Here is a 26,813-nt window from a genome sequence, read left to right as displayed (position 1 = left end):
CTCTTGGGAGGCTGAGGCAGGAGGATGTCTTTGGGTTCAAGGTCAGCCTGGGCTACACAGTGAATTCCAAGCTAACCTGAGCTGAACTGCAGGGTGAGACCCTGTCAGAAAAGAAAGAAGGAAAACCTACACTCGCATGCCCAAGAAAACCGGCCATTTAGCAAATGGGATTGCCATGTGACTTCCTTCCCATCTCCCCTTCTGCTTCGTGTCACTCTTCTGGAAGAGTCTATCAGGATAGAAATTACACCCCAAACTCTGTTTCTAAGGGAGAACACTGAGTGTCCCGGTGACAGGATTATCCTTGGCATGGCAGAAACCTTAATCCATCTGGCCTAAGGAACCTTGCACTGGTGTTAAAAGCCACCCTATGTGACTCCCATCTCAACTGCTTTCTCACTCCCACTAAGCTCCTAGGGCACACAAGCTCATCCCCGCTGTTCATCTCCTAAAACAGCCCCTACCCTGGCCCCTTCCACCACCACCCCCAAACTCCACCTGCCAAATCCTATCTGCCTTAAACCTCCCCAGCCCTACTCACTGTCTCCAGGTTTCTGAATTCCTGGAGACAGCTTCCCAATGCAGTCCCCTACAGGAACTAAAGCTAGCAGGGTCTGACTCACTCAATTCTCCTCCCTCCTCTCCCAGCTCTGCTTGCTCCACACAACAGAGCTCAACATAAACAGAGCAAACAGAGTCAGATCTCAGTTAAGCGTCTGCGGCATAGGAAACACCACCTCTAGCTCCATGCCGTTTGACTACTGTCAAAAATTGTACACAAATTCCACAATATACAATTTATAAAATAACTATCACTTATAAAGCATTTTCTGGGTCAAGGACCCTTAAGACTATCCCAGAAAGGACTGACTTTATATCCAAGCCACTACAATGTCTTCACACTACTGAAGATTTTCATTCTTAAAAAAAAAATCATAGATATATTTATTTTATGTATGTGAGTGTTTTTGCTTGCATGTATGTATGTAGGTCTGGTTCCCTGCAACTGGAGTTACATGTGAGCCACCATGTGGTTGCTAGGAATTGAACCCATGTCCTCTGAAAGAGCAACAAAAGTGCTCTTAGCTTCTGAGCCACCTCTCAGCCCCACGATCTGCTGTATGAGATGTTTATGGTTATATCTGCTAGACTAGTTTTCAAAAATGGGGAGAAAAGTCCAAGTCCACAGGCAAAGTGGTAGCTGCCTGTACTCCAGGGCTCTGGAGGCAGAGGCCAGGGAACATGACTTGAACCTACAAACTGAAGGCTAGCCTGAAAAACATAGCAAGAAAGTTCTAGAACACAGGTTTACTCACTATCCTAGGGCATGTCTTCACACCCACTAGTGCTGGCTTATGTGTAAAAAAGCTTTCCAAAAGCAACTAAAAAGGAAGCAATATGGCAGGTTGCAAAACCACATGTCCTGTGACGGAAGAGAAAACAGCCTCAGTGTTCGAGGACTAGTAACTGACGATGGGGTGAAATTTCTTTTTATTTCTGGGAAGGCGGACATTCTGGGGAGGATCAAGACAGTCTCACAGGGTCCAGGCTAACTTAGAACTCACTGTGTACCCAAGAATGACCTTGTATTGCGCCATCTCCACTTCTCAGATACAGGGAGTACTACGTACACACGTATGCCTGGCGGGAGTGAAAGTTCATGCAGGAATTCAAAAGTTCTATTATGAGCATCTCTGAAGAAGCAAAACATCCCTAGGCACCTGGCTAGACAGACCTAAGATGCAAGAATACGCTGGAAGGAGAGGATGCCTGCTGGGAGACAGGACCAAAATGCTTTGTGAAATGAGAAACCGGAAAAATCCCAGTGGTCCGCCACACATTCACACTTCAGATCACACTCTATAGCTAGATCATGTAATTATAACAGCTGCTGCTCCTTAAACAGACACTGTGCCGCTGCATCAGCGGGTTCCAGAGATGCAACCAGTTTCACATTGAAAACATGAAGGAAAAAACAAACCTGTGCCCCCACGGGGTGTGCAGACTTTTCTCACCATTGCCCCCTAAGCTGGACACTGTGACCACTATTCACACAGCGCGTCTGTTGGGTGTGACAGGTCATCAAGCTTATCAAAAGTCCACAGGAGGATGGAGGCAGGTGCTGGGGCAGGGGTGGGGAGAGGTGGGAGAGTGGGGGGCTGGAGGGGCTAGGTCAATGACCTCTTACAGCAAATCAACCCCCAAAAGAGGTGCGTTTTAATCCTATCACTGGGTAAGTACAGCCTTGCCTTCCAGGAGAGTCACCTTAGACAGATTCCCAGGTGGAAGCCCTCATGCCACTCCAGAGTGAGGTCAGCGCCCCCCTACAAATGAGAACGTGGAGCTCAGAATTTAATATGCACACCAAAGCTCCCCAGCCACTACCACTATGTGTTGACGCTGTCCCCTGGCCTGTCTGACCTGAGTGTGTTCTAAGCCACAGGCTTCAGGGAAGGCTCCTACCTGCCTTTGTCATTCCCTGAATTATTCTAGCCCACCCCCACCCCACATTCCCACAATCCCAGCACCTGAAGCACGCACTGAACAAAATTCTGATCTGGAAGGTACAAAATGTCCACACCTTCCATGGTGGAATCTTGCCTGCGGGTGCTTCCAGAAAAGCTGGAAGGCAACCTGGGGCCTCTTCAATCCTCTGAGCCTTGGCTCTGACTCACCTGAATGTGCATGGCGCCCTCTACTGCTTCTGCGAGGTTAACGCAGCCACTGATGAGCGTCGACTGCTGCTCTGCGCTCAGGGAGCCTTTGAGAGAACCAGACTGCTCCAGCGATTTCAGCTCCTTCCTGCAAAGATGCGGAGAACAGTCACCATGGCAACTAAAGTCAAACTTAAAGGCAGAGCTGGGCAGACCCAATGCAAATTCACAATGAGACACAGCCTTACACCTTTTAGATGCTACTATCAAAAAATAAGGAGAAGGAAGAGGAAGGAGGAGAAAGAGAAGAGAGAGAGAAGGGAGAAAGGGGGGAAGAGGGAGAAGACGTGATGGTGAAATGTGGAGAGAGACTCAAACCCTTGTTCCATACTGAGGAAGTAGACAGTGCCTCAACTAGGGAGTCAGCCTGGAGATGCCTCAAAACCATAAAAACAAGCACATGATCCCGCTGCTTCTAAGTAACAACCCAAGAATTGGAAAGTCTTTTGGTGGGAGGGGTTCAAATTTGTGCATATGTGGGTGCACAGAGAGGCATGCACGTACACGTATGCAGTATGTGTGGAGTCCAGGGGTCAGCCGTGGATTCCATTCCTCTGGAGCCATGCACTGCTTTTGGAGACAGGGCTGCTCAGCGGGCCGAGGCTCGCTGCTCCAGCTAAAAGCCCTGGGGATTCCAAGTACACACTACCACACCAGGGTCTTTACATGAGAGCTGAACTGAGGTCCACACTTTACACGCTTCACACGGCAAACACTAATACAGTTCACTATCTCCTCAGGCCCCCAAACACAACCTTGAGGAGGTTCTACACAGCCGGTTCACAGTAGCGCTGTGGAAGCTGATAACAGAAAGTAACTGGAGCATAGACACGTGATCGAGTACTATTCGTCCTGAAGGAGGAGGAGAGGGAAGTAAAGCGTGTCCTAGCCAAAAGGAGGACCACTCAGTCTCTAAAGGGGAAGACACTCTGGCACACGCTGTATGGCTGTTCTTAAAGGCATCGTGCCAAGTGAAACCAGCCATTCACAAAAAGGCAAACCCTGTGACAGGTCACACTTGGTTATGGTACCAAGAGCAGTCAACTAGGAAAAGAACGCAGCGTGCTGGTGCCCAGGGCTGAGGGTTTGGGGAAAGAGGAGTTAGAGGCTACTGAATGCAGTTTCTGCTCTGGAGGGTGGAGAGCTTCTAGGAACGGTGGTGACAACCACACAGCACGCACAGCCCGTGCCTCATGCACCGCCTGCTCTTAAGATGATGAGATAACAGACTTGGGGACATGTATTTTGTCACACTGAAACTAACTCCATGGTGGGGTGTGGCTATAACCAACAGTTCATTCTGCTTCCTGCCTCAGTCCCCTGGCATGGGAGAGTCCAATGAAAGTATCGTCTTAGCCAGGTGTAGTGAATCTATGATCCTGCCACTTGGAAAGGCTGAGGCAGGAGGAACATGGGTGTATGAAACCAGACTGGACCACATAGCGAGATTCTGCCAAAGAAAAAGGGGAGTTAGGAGAGGGAGCCAGTGCCATGCCGTGTAAGCTGCGCAGTAACACCGGGCATGCAGTTTGAATGCGGAGCCCACATTCTCACAAGCTATATGCTGCCGGCACTGTTCACGTGGCATGAACCACTGAGCGGGCAGGGCACATACATGACCACACGTAGCTGCCCAGGCACCACCTGGGCCCCCAAGTTATACCACAGATTTTTTTTACCAGCAAGTCAAACACCTTTTAGTTCATTTTACATCACAGGTTTCAGCTTTTGAAGAGGATATACATCAAAATGGTGTGCGTTTATAGAGTCCCACGTGATGTTCTGATACCGGTACACATTGTCTAATGGCCAAATCACAGCACATAGCCACCTCGCATTTTGCAAACATTCAAAATCTCTCCTAGGTTTGTGAAAAATATAGCTCATACAGCACATGGGACACTTGGTCCCCACTGCTCATCCTGCCCCTGCCCTTCCTCTCCCTCTCCCCCAGCCTCAGGTAACCACCATTCTACTCTCAACACGTAAGTAAGGTCACATGTGACATTCCTTTCTGCAGTCATTTTTGTCTTCAAGCCTCTGATGTCCTTGATCCCAAAGCCAGCAGGAGCACACCGCAGGTCTGTGGAAATGAGGGGGCCACACACTGCAAGACCCATGGGTATCTCAGGAAGAGGGTGGCAGACAGAGCTCACACAGGGGTCAAGCTTGGGCAGTCCAGAGGGAGCCAGGGAAGTGGGCTCTCCATGTTAGATGCTGTCTGAAAGCGGTACAGCTAAGGATCGGATTCCTCGACGTCTCACATATGGACGGCCAGACCTATGCCAAGGCTGTGGGCAAGGAGCAGCAGGCATTCTTTCCCACCAACAGAGGGCACATGGCATCTGCGTGGTCCTCGTAATCTTCAGGGCACCCTGTGGCCTTGCTTTTCTATAACTGGATGCGGTTAGCCTTGCTGTACCTTGCTAGCACAAGGCTGGACTGGAAGCCCTGAGGAGAGCAGGGGCAGCTCTGAGAGCGAGGGAGTCTCACGGCATCGGGGCTGTGCCCTGGTTTAGTTTCAGTTTCTTCTCTCTTAAAACTATCGTTTTGATTTTAGTTTTAGGTAGAAAGAGAGTACCTTCTGTTGCTGGAAATTAGGGGGGGGAAGATGTGTCAAAATACACAAATAAGCTTCCATATTATCTTTAAGCAAAGGGTTTCCATGTGGTGATGAATCTACACTGCCAGCTTGACAGGATTTAGAATCACCCCGTCGCACACCTCTGGGCAGGTCTGCGAAGGTGTGTCCAGAAAAGCTTAACTGAGGAGAGGAGACCCAACTTTGGGCAGTGCCATCCCATGGGCTAGAGGCCCAGACTGAAGGAGAAAGCAAGATGGTCGGTGGTATAATCTCTCCTCGCTTCCTGACTGGGACCCAAGGTGGCCAAATGCCTCATACCCCTGCCGCCATGCCTCCCATCATGCTACGCTGTATCTTTTCTTAGTGAGACAGGGCTTCTCTGTGTAGCTCTAGCTGTCCTGGAACTCGCTTCATAGCCCAGACTGACCTCGAACTCAGAGACCCTCCTGCCTCTGCCTCTGCCCTCTGCCCTCTGGCCTCTGGCCTCTGGCCTCTGGCCTCTGGCCTCTGGCCTCTGGCCTCTGCCTCTGCCTCTGCCTCTGCCTCTGCCTCTGCCCTCTGCCCTCTGCCCTCTGCCCTCTGCCCTCTGCCTCTGCCTCTGCCTCTGCCTCTGCCTCTGCCTCTGCCCTCTGCCCTCTGGCCTCTGGCCTCTGGCCTCTGCCTCTGCCTCTGGCCTCTGGCCTCTGCCTCTGCCTCTGCCTCTGCCTCTGCCTCTGCCTCTGCCTCTGCCTCCCAGGTGCTGGGATTACAGCTGTGCAGCAGTCACCACCTCCTGGCTATGTATCCTTTCTTAAACTGTAAAGCAAATAAACCCTCTCCCTGCTGATGTTGATTTTTCAAGTATTTTTCCACAGCCCCAAGAAAGAGATACACTAATCCATTTCAGAAAACAACCCTGAGGTGGCCATGGGTCGGGCAGTGTATGGGTCTCTCTCCTGGCACAGGTGGAAATTGTCACCACACGGGAACTGGGTTTTTTATGCAGGCCTCCCTACTTGTCTAATGCTGACTTTGAACTCAGGATCCTCCTGTCTCAACCTCCTGAGCACTAGAGAACACAGCATACGCCACCACATTCAATTTGGGCCTTCATTCTCTTCTTGTTGTTTTCTTCTCTATTTTAATGGTCTCAAAATTCTATGACAGAGTTTTTTCTTTTCCTTTTTTTTTATTTTTTGGTCAAGCTGTTTCCATTAAAAAGTACTTGTTTGTAACAGTACTCTAACACACTTTTGCAGGGTTGACCTGATAATGTGCTAGCAATGGCTGCAATACACCAATTTACCACTAGATGTCAGACGGACATCAAGATGCACGGAAAAAAAAAAAAAAAAAAAAAAAAATTTTGAGTGCCAATCCTGAGGTGCGGGCCCAGCACTTGGAAAGCGGAGGTGGAAGATCAGAAGTTCATTATCATCACTCTCAGGTACACAGCAAGTCTGAGGCCTGCTTGGGACACGACAGACTCTATCTCAAAACCTAAAATCTCAGAATGGAAAAAGAATGTAAACAATTATCACTGTAACGTAAGGGTGTTTTGTTTTGTTTTGTTTTAAAAAAAAAAACTGTAAAAAAATTCTTTTTATTTAACATTTATTTACTCATTCATGGGGGGAGTTCCATGTGAAGGCCAGGTGTCGGGTACCCTTCTCTTACTCTGCCTTATTCCAGGCAGGATCTAGAGTTCACATTTTCAGCAAGGCTGGCAGGTCCCCGCAATCCTGTCTCAAGACTACCATGGCACTAAGGCAGCAGGCATAGGCAAGACCACGTTCTTGGTGTCTGGTCTATGAGTTAGGATCCAAAGCTAGGCTGTCATGACTGTGCAGCAAGCACTCCATCTCTCTGTCCCCAGAGTGTCCTTCTATGTAGCCCTGACTGTCCTGGACTTGTTACTTATACCAGGAAAACCTCGAACTCAGAGATCTACCCTCCTCTACCTCACAATGCTGGGATTAAAGGTGAGCACCACCAGGCCCGGCACAAGTGATGTCATTCTTGAGCCCACATCTTCAGTACCGCCTAAGCCTGCACAGCCCTGTCCTGCCGTCAGCATGCTCATATCCAAGCGCCCCTGGCCTCAGAAGGTTCAGGAATAGTGATCACCTGGAGCCCACTGTCTAGAGCCAGCCGTGACATTCACACTCCTGCCCGAGTTTTCACACGCAGCTGCTGCAAAGCAGGTCAACTCAGGCTACTTCTGTTTGAGCAGAAAAAACAAGCAAAGGAAGTGAAGCAATTGCCTAACCTGTCACGATGGCAGCCAAGTAAGAGCAGAACCTGTGAACACCCAGATAACTGGGGTGGATTGACCCAACTGAATCCACAACCCGACTGTGGACCTTAAAGCACCAGGCTCAGGTTACTCCTGGGCCTGCACCCTGTGTGTCCTTCTGTGACGAGACTGCATCTGCCACGCCACCTGCTCATACTTTATTTTGTATTCCTCACAAACATTAGATATATTATCCCTCCATGAATACATCTATGATGTCTTACATTTATTCTTTCTTAAAACACATAAACTATATATATAGTTATATATATACTATATACTATATTTACACTTGTTATACTCTCTGATAATAGATTTTATGTTTTCCACATGTAGGGAATGTATAGAAATATAGTAATTTTTTCCTTCCACGTGATGCTTTCTCTGCTTCCTTGCGATCTGACTCCACAGCCTATTCTGCACCTTCTCCTTTCCACTCCCTCACACACGGTACGCTAGAACCACCAACCCTCGGGTGTGCTCACCACACTCCTCTGACTGAGCCATCTCCCTTACCTGGGGTGGTACCTTGGGCTCTGCCAGCATATGGTGAACATGGGCTCCAGACACCGACACAAACGCGAGGGGCTATGTTCTGTACAACACATTTGTTTACGGAACACCCATGGATGACATGGATTGGGGCAGGGAGAGTTCTCCTGGCAGCACGAGGCCACCAGTCCCCAAGCCTTGAAGTCATTGGTGGTTGCTGACTGCAGAAGCCTAGCCAGGGAAGGCATACTCGTCCCCGTGTCCTGTCCCGGTCCCTGGGCCAGCCATCTTGGTGGGGCTGCATCCCTTCTCTGCCTAGCGGTTGGCACTGGGTTGTGCCAGGAAGTCACAGTGGACAACTGTGGACATTTTGATGCACTGTGCCTTCCAGGCTTCTGCTGAGTCACTGCTAATATTGCTCCACTGGCCAGTGCACATGGCCTGGCCCAAGTCCAAGATCAGAGTAGAAAGTCACCTTGTGCTGGGATGATGCTCACATCTGTAATGCCAGGGCCGGCCGGGCTGACACGTGCATGTTATTCCTGGCTTAGGAGGCCAAGCCCACCCTGGGCTACACAATGAGACTCTGCCTCAAAACAAAACAAAAATTACACTGCAAAGGGACCACCAAGGATGCTCGCCTCACAGGCATGAACCCCCAAATCCAATCCCTAGTACTGCAAACAAGAAAAAAAATGTGTGGGGTTATCAACAGGCAGGGCAATAATTTATGGCCGTTTTGTGGCCCACTATGCTAGCGAGTGGTTTGTGTGGTTGTTTTATTTTGTTTTGTGACAGTGACTCCTGATCCTCCTGCCTCCACCTCCTGGGTGCTAGGATGCCAGGCACGGACCACCACACCTCACCCACTATCCCAGCTGCTCTGGGTGTGGGAAAACTAAACGTAAATCCCCAAGCAGGAAACCAGACAGATCCAGAGGAATCCGGGTGGGAACATGGCTTAGTATGAGGTTCAGACCAGGCCAGAAAGGAGGCTGGCAAGGGTAAAAACAAGTGATCGGGTCGCCCCCAGGGCATGAGTTCAGAAACAGCGTCAGGGGTCAGGAGCCAGAGGACAGGGCCTTGCTTCAGAGATCACCTCAGCGGTTTATTAATTCCTGATCTGTATAAAAAGCTGAGACGCTGGCAGAGGGAATTGAGTCCCGGGGACCACAGAGAGTAGAAAAGGGCCGATGAGAAATGGAGATGTCACCCAAAGACTGCGATCACAGATGAAGACAGCATGCTCATACCTCAGTGGGGGTGCACAGGCAAATCATGACCCAGGGCCTGAGAACTTGGAGAAAAGCAACAAGCTGCAAATTCCAAGAAATAAACACACGCCGATCTACAGGCAGGGTTGGCACTCGGCTGAGCGGGTTTCAGTTGCTCTTCATAAAGTGCTCTGAACGCCCTTTGCTCTGAAGGCCTTGAGAGCTAGCACTACTGAGCTCGGAGCTGAGCAAGGGTGAAGCAGGGAGGCACGGGCAAGGCCTCTCCCCCTTAGATGTTGCCCTCCACCTAAGATGGTAACAAATTCCCCACTGCGCCTCCCTCCCTGCTAGGAAAAGATTAGTCTTGAATGACATGTTTGTCCCAGGCACTCAGATCTCCTCATCACATGGCATGAGTTATAATCATAACTTACTTAATGTCTTGTTGTTTTGTTTTTTGAGCCAGGATCTCATTCTGTGGGCCATACTAACCTGGAATTTACCACAATCCTCCTGCCTGAGCTCTTCTAATTCTAGGATTACAGATGTGAGCCACTCACTATGCCTAGCTTCTAATGTCTTTTTTTTAAATATTTATTTTATTATGCATACAATATTCTGTCTGTGTGTATGTCTGCAGGCCAGACATCATTATAGGGCACTAGACATCATTACAGATGGTTGTGAGCCACCATGTGGTTGCTGGGAATTGAACTCAGGACCTTTGGAAGAGCAGGCAATGCTCTTAACCACTGAGCCATCTCTCCAGCCCCTTCTAATGTCTTAATATTTTAAAAAATGTCAACTTCTGGGCTGGAGAGATGGCTCAGCGGTTAAGAGCATTGCCTGTTCTTCCAAAGGTCCTGAGTTCAATTCCCAGCAACCACATGGTGGCTCACAACCATCTGTAATGAGGTCTGGTGCCCTCTTCTGGCCTGCACACATATGCACAGACAGAATATTGTATACATAATAAATAAATAAATAAACCTTCTCTTATTAAAAAAAAGTCAACTTCTCCTATTCTCCATTTGTTTTACACTTTCCAAATCAATGTGCGCTAGTTCTGCTATTTAAGATTAGTTACCAAGAAAGGGAGTGCACACCTGGGATCTCAGTGCTTTGTGAGAAGAGGCAGGAAGGTTGTAAATTCCAGGATAAACAGATACCATCTCTGAAAACACAGAGGGGCCCAGAGCTCAAGGACACTGGCCTAGGCTCAATCTAACATACAAGGGATTTCTAAGACTGTCTAGGGGGGTGGGGGAGGAGAGAGAGAGAGAGAGAGAGAGAGAGAGAGAGAGAGAGAGAACTACCTGAAGAGGCCAGAAGGGGGGGGCTGTGTGCCCTGAGCTAGAAAGTGACCCGCAGTTATCCTCTGCCTGAGATGGGCCTGTCAACACAGGTGTTCTTCAAGAGCAGCAAGTGCTCTAACCACTGGGCCAGCTCACCAGGGTGTTTCCTGCTACTGCTCTAACCACTGAGCCACTGGGGAGCCTCGCTGTCCCTGACTGGGATTGGCTGCTCCTGGGACCGCTGTTCACTGCCTGAGGCCACATGGCCCACTGCCATTGCTCAGCAACCTGCACAAGTCCCTGCCTAGGACTGGCTGCTCTCAGGACCAGCTGCCCTCTGCCACCCCTCGGTGACCTGCAGCGTTTCTTCCGCTGCAGCTGCAGGGGATCCTGCAGCATTTTAATTAATCCATTACACATGAGTCATAGCACTGAAACCTGTGCTATTCCAGCCCTGAGGCAAGACCTGTCATCTGTAGTGAGCGGCACAGAGCTCAGGTGACACTGACAAATGCAGATCACTGAAAACAAAATGCACAGCTCGACCTAATGGTGCCCTCCCCCTAGAGCAGCGGGCACTCACCACAGAACTGGCAGGTAAATGCCAGGGGCCACAAAAGCCTTTGCTCCATCTTTTTCACAGCAGCGCTCCCTGTGTGTTGGCTTCTGGCAGTTTTGGCCCTTTGAAGCCAACAGTAACACTAGGACAGTTCTGAAGCTAATGTCACTCCACTCCAGGGCCACCAACCACAAATGCAATCACCAGAAAGCCAGGGACAAGTCTCGGCCGGCTGAAAAGCTGTCCCCATCCAAGGATACAATACCAAGGCTTGTAACCACCCCACCGGGGGAGGAGATATTATTTCTCCACTCAGCAATTAGACTTTGAGACAACAGATCTCCAAAAGTTAAAATTTCCCTGGGAACCTCATGCTGAGGGAAGGAAAAGGCTGAAGCCTGGAGCCAGCTCAAAGAGGAACAGACTTGGGATTCCGCTAGCTCATCAGGCCACCTGCAGGACCAGAAGTTAGGTGATAAAGCTCAGTGATGGGCGGGACCACACCTTGACCAGGACTGCTCAGTTATGTATAACACTTACCCTCGTTTAAACCTAAGCCTGTGTTAGGATCCCCCAAAACAGACTTGGGGGTCACTAGACTTTTTATCTGTTCTTCTTCCCCATATGGCCACACTGACCAAATCTCCTTCCTCTGCTCTCCACTGTAACTTGTGTCTGTAATTGGTGTGCCAGGATGCATTACTAAGCCTGGCTTGTGGGGCAGTCAGAGCCCAGGCTTTGACACTAAAACCTCTGGTAATGACGCTTTGACCAGCTACTGTTTCCAAAGCAAGATCTGCAAAGCCCTTATGTAAACTAGTCAGGTGGGACCAGAAGATGGCTTTGACAGAGGGCTGCCGCTCCTCCCGTCTTCAGGAACGGCGTTCTCAGGTGCAGCCAACTGCGGGTGGAAATAATAATCAGGAAACTGCTTCTCATCTGCATGGAACATGCGCAGACTGCTTTCTTGCCATTGTCCCCAACAATGCCGCACAGCTACTTCTGCAGCATGGGGACTGCATTGGGAATAACAAGCCACCTAGAGATGGTGGAAAGGACACGGGATGAGTGGGCTCAGCACAGACGCTGTGCCACATTCCTACAAGCAACTTGGGCACCTGTAGACTCTGGTGAGGGGGACAAATCAATATACTTCTACTAATGTATTTAAATATTCCCTGATGACTTCTACTCCCAGAAATATGGGAGGCCAGAATTTCTGAAGAGTCACTTTACAGAATCTGTACGTGGGATTCTGAGTTGGGATAATTATCACGCACCAGGGAGTAACCGCAAATGAAAAACTTCAAGGTTCACCAGTTAGCCGGAAACATGCTTTTAATGGGAAGAAGTCAAGAAATTATGTCTACTTAATGGTAGAGCACATGCTTACACATACAAAGCCTTGGGTTCAATCCTCAGTACCGAAGAAAGGAATGGAATTTACAGATGGCAGAAAATCATGGAAGAGTCATATGCCATCAGCAGGTCAAAAACAAGATGGCATCATTACACACATACTATGGCTCCCTAATGCCGTCAGGGATACAGAGCGCCAGAAACTCTGATTTACTGCTGCTGAGGGTGCAAAACAGTACAGCCACTTTGGAAGTTAGTGCAATGACTCTTTATAAAACCGAATGTAGACCACCCATCAGCTCCGCCAGAAGAAGCTGTTCTCTAACCAAGCCTCTGGAGCCAAGTAAGTCAGATCTGCCAGTGAACCTCCGGCCTTGAAAGTTGACAAGAGTGTCTGATAACCCTATCCAGCTCCTCGATGGCCAGTAACAACACCGCTAGCATAGCACAAGCCAGGAAACTGGTGGAGCAGCTGAAGATGGAAGCCAACATCGACAGGATAAAGGTGTCCAAGGCGGCTGCAGACTTGATGGCCTACTGTGAGGCACACGCCAAGGAAGACCCACTGCTGACCCCAGTCCCGGCCTCAGAAAACCCCTTTCGGGAGAAGAAGTTCTTCTGTGCTATCCTTTAAGTCTCAGAGGAAGATGAAGACCGCCAGGGCTCCAGGGACATTGATGTAGAGTTTCTAGCAAAGTGGGCGCCTTTCTGGTCTGCAGCATTTAAAGAGAGGAAGGAGAACCATCCTGGACACTCCAGGCTGTGCATGTCTAAAGAATTGTCCCCTTGTGAGAATGGAAGCCAATTCCACACCCAACTTTAGAGATCTGACCCTGCAGACCTGTCTGGAGGAGGGCAATGTATAAAAAACAAAATTGGTGTCACTTCTTTCCTGCTATCCCTTTAAGATCTTACATTTCTGCTTCATATTTAAAAACAAAATAAACATTAAAGCCAGTGTCTTGAGCTGAAAAAAAAAAGAATGTATTTTTGCCATTGAATCCAGGAAGTCATGATCTTCAGTATTTATGCAAAGGAACTGAAACATGTCTGCTCTAATCTGCACATGAACGTCTATAGCATCTCTATTCACAATTTGTAAAACTTGGAAGCAACCAAGGTACTCTTCAGAAGAGAAATGGATAGTCCAGGCAATGGACTATTGGTCAGGGTTCAGTGTGCTGTGTCATTAATACATGAAGGAAGCTTAAGGGCACATTGCTAAATGAAAGATTCCAACCGGAAAGAGCTACAAACTATCTTGAAAAAGACCAATTACGGAGACAGGGAAAACATCGGTGGTTGCCAGGGACTGGGGGAAGATGTAGGAACAGGCAGAGAACAGAGCATTTTTCGGGTCGTAGAACGAGTCGGCATGGTCCTATAACAGTGGACACACACGAGGGGGCAACCCACAGAATCCACGATACCAGGACAGAACCCTAATGACAATGATGGTCAAAGCAGTTTCATCTCCTGTGGGAGAGGAATGTTGAAGGCTGGGAAACAATGAATTGTGGGAAGTTTGAGGCATAGGAGAAATCGCTATACCTGCCTCTCAATTTTGCTGTGAGTCTAAAGCATCTCTAAAAGCTTAAGACGAGTGTTGCCAGCATCACTGTCACCGGAGGAGCTGTAAATAGGGATGGAGGCTGACATTCGCGTTGGGCTCTTCCACCCCTCCCTCGCTTGCCAAGGTAAAGGCCCTCTTCACCAAGGGAGCCCCTTCACTGCTAGATTCACGCTCTCTTCCAGGGAACCTTAAACCTGGCCTTGGTCGTCTCAGAGTGGCTGCAGAGCTGCCCCTATGGGGCAGGTAGTCACAGCCCTGAGGAGTGAGACAGCTGGAGAGGAACAGGGCCATCTGATTACCTCCAGATGTGTGAGCCTCCAGATGTGTGAGCTGGACCTACCTGATGACTTCCAGGGCGTTTGTTATCTGCTGCTGCTCAATGTCATAGAGTTTCACCTTGAAGCCTCCACTGGCAAACAGCAGAGCCCAGCTCCGACCAATGAGTCCACTGGGGAGAAAATTAAACAAAAAAAAGAAAAAACAGATTTAAGTCATTTACTGATCTAATCACTTTTCATGGCTCAGATAAAGCACTATAAAAATGATACAACATCCCACTCTTATAACATTTAACAAATGTCTGAAAAGTTGGTATAGCCTTTATGTTGGATTGTGTGGCACACAACACCTAGAAGGACTGAAAGGTAAAATGTGTGTCACCTCTGCAACACTGCCACTTAATAGACTTGAGCATCTATGTTGATACCATTCTGGGGACCTCAGAAGCCCTCACTCATGAATACTGAGGGACGAGTGCACTTTCCCTGCCCGCCCTCTGCCCCCAGCCAATGACGCCCACTTTCACTACATCCAAGCATAGCACAGGGGGCCAACACCATTGGTCACTCTTCAGGTCCCCCTCTGCTAGTCCCTGCAATGCTCTAGACAGAAGATGCTACCAGTTCCTCTTCCATGCTTGAGGAAAGGACGGTGACAAGGGACGAATCCCCGGCCGCTTGTCATGTGATGAGGAGATGAAGCCAAGAGGTCCGACTCAGGGGCCTTACTCTTTGTTTCAGGTTTTGTTTGTTTTTATAAAGAAGGGTAAGAATTTTTATCAAAAATATTTTTTAATATAGACTCCAAGAATGTGGTTAAGGGAAAGAAAGGCAGGACTAGAGAGATGGTTCAGCAGTTAAGAGCTCTGGCTGCTCTTTCAGAAGACCTGGGTTCAGTTCCCAGCATCCACATGGAAACTCACAACTGTCTATAACTCCAGTTCTAGGAGATCTGACAATGTCACACCAGTGTGCATAAAATAAAAGTTAAATAATTTTTTTAAAAGGGTTAAAATGTTAAACAGAGAGAAAAGGGCATTAAGAAAGACACACCAAAGAGCATGTGTGTGAGCTTCTCTAAGAAAACCCCCAAGATCTAACTTTTGTTTCCCTTGCTTCCAGACAAGGTCTCCTGAAACAGCCCAGGCTGGCCAGGGAGCTAAGGAAACCTTGCACTCCTGATTTTCCTGCCGCACCTCTGGAGTGCTGGGACTCCAGGCTTTTGTGTGAAGAGCAAACCCACAGCCTCCCCCATGCTAGGCCGCACTTTACCAGAGAAGCTATGACCTGGGCGAGTCTTTGCCCTATGTCCCATCCACCCCTCCAGACTTACTGAAGTCAAAGGACAAAAAGTCACCATTTCCAAAGGACTAAAAACAAAGTTATAAAACACAGCTGAGCCAGGTGGTGCACGCCTTTAATTCCAGCACTCGGGAGGTGGAGGCAGGTGGATCTCTGTGAGTTCGAGGCCAGCCTGGTCTACAAGAGCTAGTTCCAGGACAGGCTCCAAAGCTACAGAGAAACCCTGTCTAGAAAAAAAAAAAAGGAAGAAGAAGAAGAAGAAGAAGAAGAAGAAGAAGAAGAAGAAGAAGANAAGAAGAAGAAGAAGAAGAAGAAGAAGAAGAAGAAGAAGAAGAAGAAGAAGAAGAAGAAGAAGAAGAAGAAGAAGAAGAAGAAGAAGAAGAAGAAGAAGGAGGAAAAAGAAAAAAGAAAAAACACAGCTGGGTGCATTGTGTATATATATATATATATACCTGCTATCCCAGAACTTGGGGGTCAAGATGAGAGAGTCTTAAGTTCAGGGCCAGCATGGGCTACATAGTAAGTTATGTATCTAAAAAAGAAAGTCCAGAACACATCTAAGGTCCAAATCGGCTTCTAATCCCACTCTTCAATCAAAGGAAGCAGAACACCTTGGAGAAATGAATATTTCTAGGACTGAGCACACAAAATAAAGATGACCCTGGAGCAGTCTGCAACGCAGAAAGCCAGGAAGAGCTAAGGTAGGTGCCTGCCTGAGCCAGCACGTCGAAAGGACACATAGAACCATTAGGAGAGTGCTCAGGGACCAAGACAATGACGTTACATAGCAAGGAATCAACAAAAGCACCCTGTGAAAGAATCCCAATAGTTCATGCAGCCACACCACCCTCGGGGACACGAGGTCGCACTGTGATGGCTATTCTGGGTCATCAACTTGACTACATCTGAAATGCCCAACACCCTGGTAGCTGAATGCAACTCTGAGGGGATTTCCTTAACTGAATCTTTTGAATTGGGAATGCTTTAATCCAGAATTTAGAGGTGGGAAGAGCCACCTTTAATGTGGGTCACAGCTTCTGCAGGCAGCCTACATAAAGGACACGGAAGCAGGAAGCTCTCGTTCTGTGCCTGCTTGCCCTCTCTCTCACTTGCTGGGAGTAGAGTCTACTTCTTTGGGATTACGGCGTATACTGACGACCTCATGAACTGAACAGCCACTAGATTCTTGGATGTTCCACTGGGAGACAGCCATTGCTGAACTAGCTGTACCACAGTCTATAAGTCGCTCTAATAAATTGTATAAATGATGGATAAAAAATATATATTCATTCTATCAGATCTGAACCCTGACTAATCCACCCTCCATCCACACCCTAAATGCAACTTATGCAGAACCACTCTCAAAAGTATAGAAAAGAAACAGGGAGCAACTCAGCCGCAGAGAAGCAAGGCAAACAGGACCTTAGCCAGGTTGCTCAAGGTTACTATCAATCGTGGTGAGTCAACCAACAGTTCACTCCCAGGATGTGCCGTGATGAGAATGACCCTTGACCTCTCAACCCTTCCCCCACTGTCTGTCTAATCAGGCAAAGTAGTAGAAGAACGAACAGAATTCAACCTCTTGCCTGCTGTTCTTCAAAACTGTCTAGGTCACCACGAACAAGGAAAGTCTAAAAAACTGTCACAAGCTAGAGGTGTTGATACCGAAACAGTGAATGAAGTGGCCCTCTGCAGCTGTAAGGAATTAGCCCCAGGGCCCTCCTCCCATGTCCCAGTAGGTGGCCATGTTCCTTACCTAAAATGGTGTAGCATTTGCACAGAACCTATACCCATCATCCTGTATCTACAGATCCCGCCTTGATCATCCGTAAATAACTTACACAAAGAAAGTGCTATTGTACATGACCGTCATAGTACACTGTTTACGGCAGTGGTTCTCAGCCTTCCTAGTTCTGTGACCCTTTAACACAGTTCCTCACGTTGTGGTGACCCCCAACCATAAAGTTATCTCATTGCTACTTCAGAACTGTAATTTTGCTACTGTTATAAATCATAATATAAATATCTGTGTTTTCCAATGGTCTTAGGCAAGCACTGTGAAAGGGTCATTCAACCCCAAAGGAGTTGAGAACCACTGGTTTAGAGGACAGCCACAGAAAGAAGTCAGGCTTTTTTTTTTTTTTCAATTATTTTCAGTCCAGGTTTGGTTAAATCTGCAGATCTGGAGCCCATGGACACAGACATGTGAAGCTGGTCTCCCCTAGGGCTGATTCTAAGCAAACGCAGTTGTTGAGCATCTCCTATGTGCAGGCAGGCATGGCGTGGCTGAGAGTGCCACGCCATGACAAGTCCAAGGAAGACCTGGCTTCTGTCTAAACCCCAAGGCCCGTGAGGTTGAGCAGACGGTAACCAGGTCTTTCTGGTGCACCTCAGCCCGCAGATACAGTTTCGGCTCTGTGCAGGGAAGTGGAGAGGGCAGCGCTCATCAGCACCTTGACTTTGTTTGCTCTTGACAGGATGAACTCCTGCGCTCTGGGAACCTTTGTAATCTTGGCACACTGTAGAGCTTGGTAAGTGTTAGTTGTTGACAGCAAAAAAAGCTGACGTGCTAGTGACAAACTCCAGATAAAGGTCAGCGGTGCTTCCTGGGGCTAACCCAAGAGCAATGGCAGCTGGCTGGAGCGATGCAGAGCGCCAGCTGTATGCCAGGCGCCACTCCAGCTCTGATCAGAAGGAGCTGACAAGGGGCAGGAGACAGCCAGCTAACAGAAGTACTGGGAAAGAGGAAGTAGCAGGAAGAAGGGCCTTAAGTAGGGAGTGCAGACTGGGAGGCAGAGGAAATCCGAAAGCACCACCAGAGCCTATCTCACCAGGAAAAGTGCAGGAAGTGAGTGAGAGAAGCCGCCAGGAAGAAGTGTCCCTGGCAGAGCTGAAGTGCGTTTGCAGGTCCAGGAGAACAGGGTGACAGCGCTAGCGTGGAGGTGGCAGGAAACAGTGGCCGAGGATGAAGGCAGAGCAGGGGGCCGGAGGGGTGGTCTCATGGCATACACAGTGCCTCAGAGGCCATGGGAGGGTTTAGGTTTTTAATCTGGGTGTGATGGGTAGCCAGTGAAAAGCTTCAGCTTACCGATGTGAAGTGACTGGTTTTAAAAGTTCAAAAGGAACTCTCTGGAGCTGGGAATGGTGGTGCATACCAATACTCAGGAGGCTGGGCCAAGTGAGATTTGAGTTTAAAGCTATTCTGCGCTATACTGCAAGATGCTGCAACACACAGAGAGACACACACAGACACACACAGACACACACACAGACACACACAGAGACGCACACAGACACACACGCTACACCTCAAGATGCTGGGCAGCAGCAGCAACTGTAGCTTCCAGTCAGCCCTGCGATCGCTAAGGAAACTAACACTTCCCAGTGTGCTATGGCACTAGACTGGGATGTGGAGATGGGTGGTTGGATTTAGGCATTTTCCACTCCTTGTAGGCTAACCTTAAGATGTATTTATCCACACGGCCCTATCACAAGTCAGACAAGAAATGTCTGCACTTGGGTAAACATGGGAGTAAGGAGTACAGAAGTCCAGAGGCTGCTTCAAGAAGTGGTGATAGAGTGGACCAGGACGGAAGCAAAGGGGGAAGAAGAGTGGTCGGCTGGGTTCTAGATTCATTCATATCTTCTTCAAACATAATTGCTGATGGTCCATATGATGGGGGGATCAAGGATGATGCCAAATTATATTCCAAGAACAAGAAAGAGTGAGACATCACTATTGATGAAGATGCTAGGAGAGTCAATCAGAAGTGCAGGGAAGCCAATTTTTTTTTGTTTTGTTTTTGTTTTCCGAGACAGGGTTTCTCTGTGGCTTTTGAAGCCTGTCCTGGAACTAGCTCTGTAGACCAGGCTGGTCTCGAACTCACAGAGATCCGCCTGCCTCTGCCTCCTGAGTGCTGGGATTAAAGGCGTGCGCCACCATCGCCCGGCGGAAGCCAATTTATTTAAGCGGGAAGCCAATGTTAAAGCGGTATGGATCTAGCACATAACTGGTTATGAACTGGGTTCCTAGTCAAAGCCGGGCCTCAGATGTCAATATGCACGCTTGCAAGAAGGAGACTGATAAGATTGCCAAGGGAGTGAAGGTTGATACAGAAGTCAAAGGGTTGGGCTTTGGGACAGTCCAGCTTTTTGTTTTTGAGATAGGGTCTCACCAGATAGCCCTGGCTGGCCTGGAACTCATTATATAACCAGGAGGATGTTCGACCTCTAGTGGGGAAGTACAGTGCTGGTCAGGTGACCCAAGCAAGTACAAGCAGTTGCATACAGGACTGCCCACCTGAGTTCAATCCTAGATCCCACAAAGTGGCAAGAGAAAACTAACTGCTGAGAATTGTCCTTTGACCTCCACACATGCCCTGTAGCATACATGCACATGAGCAAGTGCAATGATGGGGGGGGGAGAAAGAGATGATAGACAGATAACAGATATATAGATGATGGATGGATGGGTGGATGGGTGGGTGGGTGGATGGGTAGACAGACAGATGGCAACCAAATGAGAAGGTGTGAAGGGGGCTGAGAAACCAAGGAGAAGATAGCACCCCCCATCTGTGTTCACCTGATAGGGTTCAGATTTGGACTGAGACTCAGTCACTGGGTTTAGCTAGATAAATAGGGATGTGGATGAAGGTGAGCACAGTCTAGGGTGTCGGTGTCAAGAAAAGCCTACCTGGGGAGGGTCTAGGTGAAAGGGCCTCTGGATATTAGCTACCAGTCTCTCAGGAACAGAAGGAATAGGTGGGCGTGCTAATATATTTGGCAGTTTCTCAACTGTGGGAGTTTTGACTCCATGTTCTGTGATATCAAAATCTTCTATCCTTAATATGTGTTATATTTTATATACAAAATTTTTAATCAAACTCTTAGGGCTCTAGATGTGCAGTGATCAGTTTGATCAATATGGTAGACTTTAGCCATGTGCAACTATTAAAATTTAAACTACAGTCAAGTAAATGTTAAAGTTCAGTCAATGAGCAGAACTGAACACAGTTCAAGAACTCAGTGTCCACATTGTCACAGTGGCTACCAGGATAGGCAGCAAGGTTGGACAGAGGTCTTTCCATGCCCACAGGTCAGACACTGGAAGACCCTGCATCCTTTGGAACATGCTGACTTCTCCTGGTCATTACTCCCTAAACAATAAGAACTGTTTACATAGCATTCGCACTATATTACTTACTAAGGTCCTACATCAGATGGGGTGGAAATGACTTCTGGAATAGCTCAGCAAGGAACTTACCCAATATTTGCAGGGCCCAGTCCAGTCCCCAGCCCTGAAGGAAAATGAAAGGAGGAGGGAGAGAGGGTAAGGAAGAGGGGGGCAGGCCAAAGAGGGGGCCAGGGTGTAAGGCATTTGCCATGCAAACCTAATCTGAGTTTGATCCCCAGGCCCCACATAAGAGCATCACCTCTACTCATTCTCTCTCTCTCTCTCTCTCTCTCTCTCTCTCTCTCGCTCTCGCTCTCGCTCTCGCTCTCGCTCTCTCGCTCTCTCTCTCTCTCTCTCTCTCTCACACACACACTAATAAAAAAAATAATTACTTTTAAACTTGTATAACTGCTTTAAAAAAAAAAAAAAAACAGTGAACCCCAGCCAGGTCTATTTTGCTGCTGTTTTTGTTTGGGACTCTTGTCCAGGTTGGCCTGGAACTTGATGCTCATGTCTCCGCCTCCTTGGGATTACAGGTGTGCAGGTGTGCAGCCTTGCCAACCTCTCCATCCAGGTTTAAGGAACTGATTTACATCCTGGGCACAACCTGTTAAATGGATGTTCCCTGGAATCACCTACGGGGCCCTGAAAGACAGAGATGGAGAGTGACAGAGAAGACAGAAATAACGTTAATAGAGACAAGATACACGGTAGAAGGCTGGTAATAGATACTATACAGACAGGTGGATGATTGACTGATCGCTGGATAGACAGATGGGAAAGCGGGGTGGGGAAGGGTGAGGGGAGGCCACTTCGTGTTCATAAGGGTGTTGTAAGCAAAAGACAGACAGAACTTTCTCATTAGAAGTCAGCATAACATCCAATGACCCCAGGTCATCCTGTGGTCCTTAAGATGTCCCAAGCCCCCTCCTTCTAAGTTCCCTGACCATGAGTTCAGATAACTGATTGATAGTAACTCCTCCACGTGATACACCTGTTAGGTGCAGGTGGAACACGACTTAACTCCCAACATGAGATCCAAACAACCCTGGCCCTTGACCCTGGTGCCTATCACAGAAGGTGAGGCAGCACAATTCACCACAGGGCAAAGGGCACTTTTTATATTTCCCTGACCATTCAACCACAGGCATCCACCTGGAAGGACAAAGGTGCAGTTACTTTCACAGTTCTGTGAGAGGAAAAAATGGCCAGAGGCATCCTGACACTTTCCTCCCAACGGTTCCAAAGGAAACCCCTGAACTTGAGACTCATCTGCAGACAGGGCAACGGGTGGGCAAAAGCATAAATGGGGACATGAAACCACTTCTCAAATAGCTATCAACCAATATGAGTTCCTAAGTTGTTACATGTTGATAGAATTGGAGACCGCTAGCCAATAAAAAGTACACATAAACGCCCCCTCCTTATTGAAAAAAAAAATAGCAATGAAGGAAAAAAGGGAGGCATGAGCACAGAGCTCAGTATGGATGAACTTGGGCTGTAAATGACTCGGCCTCCTGCCGTGAGACACACTTACACAAAAGCAAGGAAAGCCAGGTGTCTCGTCAAGGGTTCTGCCCCCAGAGGCTTTCCAGCCTAGCCCCACGGTACATATGAACCTTCCTAACAACCCAGGCCAATCTCTATCAATTACTATCATCGTGGGTAAATCACTTATCTGTGTTCTTAATAAAAATAAGGGCACCGTTTTCAAGCTGGGAGTGGAGGCACTCCAGTAATGGGAGGTAGAGGCAGGAGAATTATGAGTTCAAGTAGCCTCAGCTACTTAGAGATTTTGAGGCCAGCCTGAGCTAGACTGAGACTCCCGTCTCAAAACATTAGAACACAGTCTTCGCAGGATCATAGCTAATATTCGGTTAGTACTTGATGCCAAGAACCTCTGAATAGCCCTGCAACACTGAGCCTGCACTGACAAAGGTAGAAACCTCGAGGTGACCCACACCGACTTGAGGAAAACATTAGCTCTCCTCAGGGCTCCACCAAGCCACAGCCGCCACTGCGTCTCCTGCCAGGCCAGCTCCGGAGCGCAAGTGCAAAGCGCGTGGAAGAGCGAGGTACAGCCTGATGCCCACCCGAGGCACCCACGGCCGCCCGCGCGAGGCCCCGCGTTCCGGACGCTGCCAGGACGCCAACCATTGCAGCGCAGCGCCACTGAGACTTTTACCTGCCCACGATCACCACACCGCCCGCTGGGGGGGACGCCATGGCAGATCCGGGCCTGGCGGCACAGCTGAGCAACCAGAGGGAGAAAGCGGAGCAGACCGGCAGTGAACCGGAATGGGGTTGGGCGCCAGGGTGGGCCCGGGCTCCAGCGTGGGCGTGCCCGAGCCTCGTGAAGCCGTACCCATTGGCTGCCAAGCTCAGGGGCGGGGCCAAGGCGCAGGAGGGCGGAGCCTGCGACTAGGCGGAGGGTTGTTCCCTCTATCTAGCATTGAGAACTGGGGAACTTGGATGAAACCGGGAAGACCGGACACTTCTAAGCTGAGCAATTTTTACCTTTTCGTTTTTAACAGGAAACCGTTAAAACAGTGTCCCCAGGAGCGGATACTACCAAATTGGCGCAAAGCTTTACCCCGGAGGCGCTTTCAAGAAGATATTCCTTTAAAAGCATTTAAGACAGTTCCAGTTCGGCACTTTAAGGACATTTGTGTCACTGTTTACATTCGACTCCACACTGGAAATGCAAGTCTGGTGAGATTCCTGCCGCCTGGCTTCCCTGATGTCGACTGAGGCTCGGGTACTTAGGGACACCTACAGAGGAAAACTCCGAATATGTCACTCTGAGAAACGGAAGGACGCGTTTGAATTCCTTGTAAAGTGCCACACAGCCTCTGCGTGCCTTATTTCCTCCTTTCCTCCTTGCCGAGGAGTGCAGTGTGGCCACGTGCGTTGCGTTTGAAAGAAAAGAAAGAAAGAAAGAAAGAAAGAGAGAGAGAGAGAGAGAGAGAGAGAAAGAAAGAAAGAAAGAAAGAAAGAAAGAAAGAAAGAAAGAAAGAAAGAAAGAAAGAAAACTCCAAGCCCCCGAGGGGCTTGCAGTATCACAAATGCTCTCCCCAAACCTGGGAGGCTAAGCCAGGATTTCCAGCCCACTCTGGGCCTCACATAGTAATAGCAAGGAGGGCAGGGGCAGAAAAGAACTTGCCTAGTGTCCTGGCTCCTGGTTCTTTAGTTAAGAACAGAAGACAGAGAAGGAGGGGAATCACACCGCCTGGCACAAGCTTTGTGTTCACACACCACAATCAGAAGTGGAAACACATCGTCGTCAGAAGTTTGGGCAAACAAGAATACACAACCACTGACAGATTCAGGAGAGTGGACCCTTGCCTTATTCCCACCCCTTGTGGAGAATATGGAAAGAGGAACCTCTGAAGAGGTTAAGGTTATTTCTTTGATTGTTGTTTTTCCACGACAGGGTTTCTCTATGTAGCCCTGGCTTTCCTGGAACTGGCTTTATAGACCAGGCTGGCCTTGAACTCATAGATATAGTCCTGCTCTGCCTCCTGAGTGCTGGGATTAAAGGCGTACGCCACCACCACCTGGCTACCCACTACTCTTTAATTAGATTTGAGGCCCCACAGATGGGTCAAAAGTTTACGGCTGGAGCAGTCACAGGCCTTAGAGGGAAATTTGTTTTTGCAAACGGACATGTGGTCAAAGTGTCTTTTCTATATACGCTCAAACAACCCCACACTCAATCAAGGGTAAAAAACTAATCCAGCAGATAAAACCTCAAGCCCTGGGTATATTATCCAGGGCTCCTTAGAGGAACAGAATTTATAGAATGTAATTTAGAGTGGTTTACAGGCTTTGGTCCAGTTAGTCCAACAATGCCTGTCTCCCAGTGGAAAGTCCAAGAACCCAGTTCAGTCCATGAGGCTGGATGTCTCCGCTGGTCTTCAGTACACACTGGAAACCCGAAGAAGTATGCTCTACTGCATGTAAAGGAATGGACTTGGAGCAAGAGAAAGCAAGCAGGCAGAGAGCTTGCCATCTTCCTTCTCCCATGTCTTTTCTATGGCTGCCAGCAGAAGGCATGGCCCAGATAAGAGGTGGATCCTCCCATCTCCAAAGATCTGAATTAAAGGTCTATTTTCCCAACTCAAAAGGTCTGGATTAAAAGTGGGTCTTCCCACTTCAAACAATGTAATTAAGAAAAAAAATCCTTCCCAGTTGTGGCCAGCCGCTGGAATCTAGTCCAGATATAGTCGCGTCAGCGACCAAGAACAGCCAGCACACCTGGGAGTTGAAGATAACTGGGAACTTCTGGGTCATAAACTGCTTAAAGGAAAAAAGAAATGCTGTGTTCAACTCAGATCTGTGTCCTGAAGGAAACAGCTGGAAAAGGTTAGACCAGAGTCAGGTCCTTGCTTGTAATGCAGTGGAGACGGTGAACGGGGAGCCAGGCCACCTCCCAGCCTCAGGGCCGGCAGAGTGTTTGGAGGCAGCTCAGCATCATTCTGGTGACATGAGCTGTTACTAAAGCCCATCATTGGACCGCCTGATGAGCTAACGGATACCAATGTCTGTGAATGATTTGTGTAGCCCAAAGGCAATATCAAGAAGGTTTGGGTGAGGCCTCTTGAGTTAAAAAAGTGGAGAGAGATTCAGCCAGGCCAGTCGGGTGGTGATAATACAGTCCTTAAATCCCAGCATTCAGGAGGTAGAGGTAGGTGTCAAAAAACCAAAAAGAGAGAGAGAGAGAAAGAGAGAGAGAGAGAGAGAGAGAGAGAGAGAGAGAGAGAGAGAGAGAGGGAGGAGAGGGAGGGGGGGGAGGAGGAGGAGGAGGAAGAGGAGGAGGAAGAGGAGGAGGAAGAGGGAGGGAGGGAGAACAAGTTCTGCCTGACAATCTTTCTCCTTCTCTGGCCCCTGAAGGCGTAAGTCACAAACAATGCCACACCAGTTTGGAATTATGATTAATAGGGTGGTATTTATTTAAAGAGGAAAAAACTTACAGATCACTGTCTTGGACAACAGCCCTCTGTGCAACCAGGAAGGGAGTCTAGTCGCCACGGAGCAGGAAGTGAAGAGAGAGAGCAGAGGGAAGTAGCCGCTTTTTTAAAGGGAGAGAGACCACGCCCCAATGGGCTGGCATCTCAGCAGCTATTGGTTGGAGGAGCTGAAGGACCTACCGCAACACCTCCCCCTTTTGTTTAAGTAAGAGAGTTCTAAACCTACTATGAAATTATATACAATAAGTAGAAATATCCTATTCTAACTAGCTTAGGTCTTGTATAATAAATAACTTGGCCAAGTCATGAGAGAAAAGTAACTACATTTATATAGTCTTCAACCCCATCGAAGATCTGAGAAGGGAAATAATGTTACCTGGGTAATTAGGAAGTTCAGTAAAACAACTTCCAAAACATGCAACAAATCACAGAGACAACAAGCTACCTGGGCAATCACCCAAAGTCATGTTTGCCGCGTTGAAGCAACCAACTTTGGCTAAGGCCTAACATAACTGACATACCATTTTCAAAGGCAAGCAACTTTTCAAAACTATCTCTCGGGAATAGATTGGTGCTGCCAGGAGCAATTGTGTCTCACTACCACAAAACTCTGAGTTAGATTAAAGGCCATTTTCTACAGCTCTTTGAAGAGGTTGAAGATTATCTATCTATACTGAGTACAATCTCTCTCTATATATAAAGAACCTGATTAGTCTAATTATAGATGACAAACTTAGATGACTATTAATTTATATAATTCTCAATATCTATCTAACTTAAAGACTAAGACAATAAACAACTGTGTAACAAATGAGGATAATGACCTCCAAATATAAACACTGTACAAATATACATTGCAATATGGTAAATATATATCAATACACAAACATTATATAAGTATCTTAATCAGAGGTAGAAATGTACACTGCAATATGGCAAATATATACAATATATATATCAATACATTATATGTCAATACATAAAAAAATGTTTAAAACAGAGGTAGAAACATGCATGCATAAAAT

At 48.1% G+C, this 26,813-nt stretch overlaps 2 protein-coding genes across 2 annotated transcripts in view; one reads left to right on the top strand and one right to left on the bottom strand.

The window, feature by feature from the left end:
• The window catches only part of Cryl1 (crystallin lambda 1), a 97,538-nt gene extending 74,403 nt beyond the window's left edge, over positions 1-23,135 (bottom strand). The window contains exons 1-3 of the mRNA XM_050152290.1: positions 23,004-23,135; positions 14,406-14,513; positions 2,676-2,802 (exon numbers count right to left, since the gene is read on the bottom strand). Of these exons, the coding sequence (XP_050008247.1) occupies positions 2,676-2,802; positions 14,406-14,513; positions 23,004-23,044 (276 nt within the window). The 5' untranslated portion in view covers positions 23,045-23,135. The remainder of the gene's footprint in view (positions 1-2,675; positions 2,803-14,405; positions 14,514-23,003) is intronic.
• Positions 12,463-14,396, top strand: LOC126507651 (guanine nucleotide-binding protein G(I)/G(S)/G(O) subunit gamma-2). The gene has a single exon (XM_050152291.1). It carries the CDS (start codon positions 12,911-12,913, stop codon positions 13,124-13,126), a length of 216 nt encoding a protein of 71 aa, XP_050008248.1. The 5' UTR covers positions 12,463-12,910; the 3' UTR covers positions 13,127-14,396.
• Positions 23,136-26,813: the final 3,678 nt, after the last annotated feature.

Source organism: Alexandromys fortis, unplaced genomic scaffold, assembly GCF_014885135.2.
Source record: "Alexandromys fortis isolate MF-2015 unplaced genomic scaffold, M_Fortis_MF-2015_v1.1 scaffold_75, whole genome shotgun sequence".
Classification (NCBI taxonomy): Eukaryota; Metazoa; Chordata; class Mammalia; order Rodentia; family Cricetidae; genus Alexandromys; species Alexandromys fortis.
The sequence above is the reverse complement of the archived record's forward strand: the minus strand, read 5'-3'. Positions and strand labels throughout refer to the sequence as shown.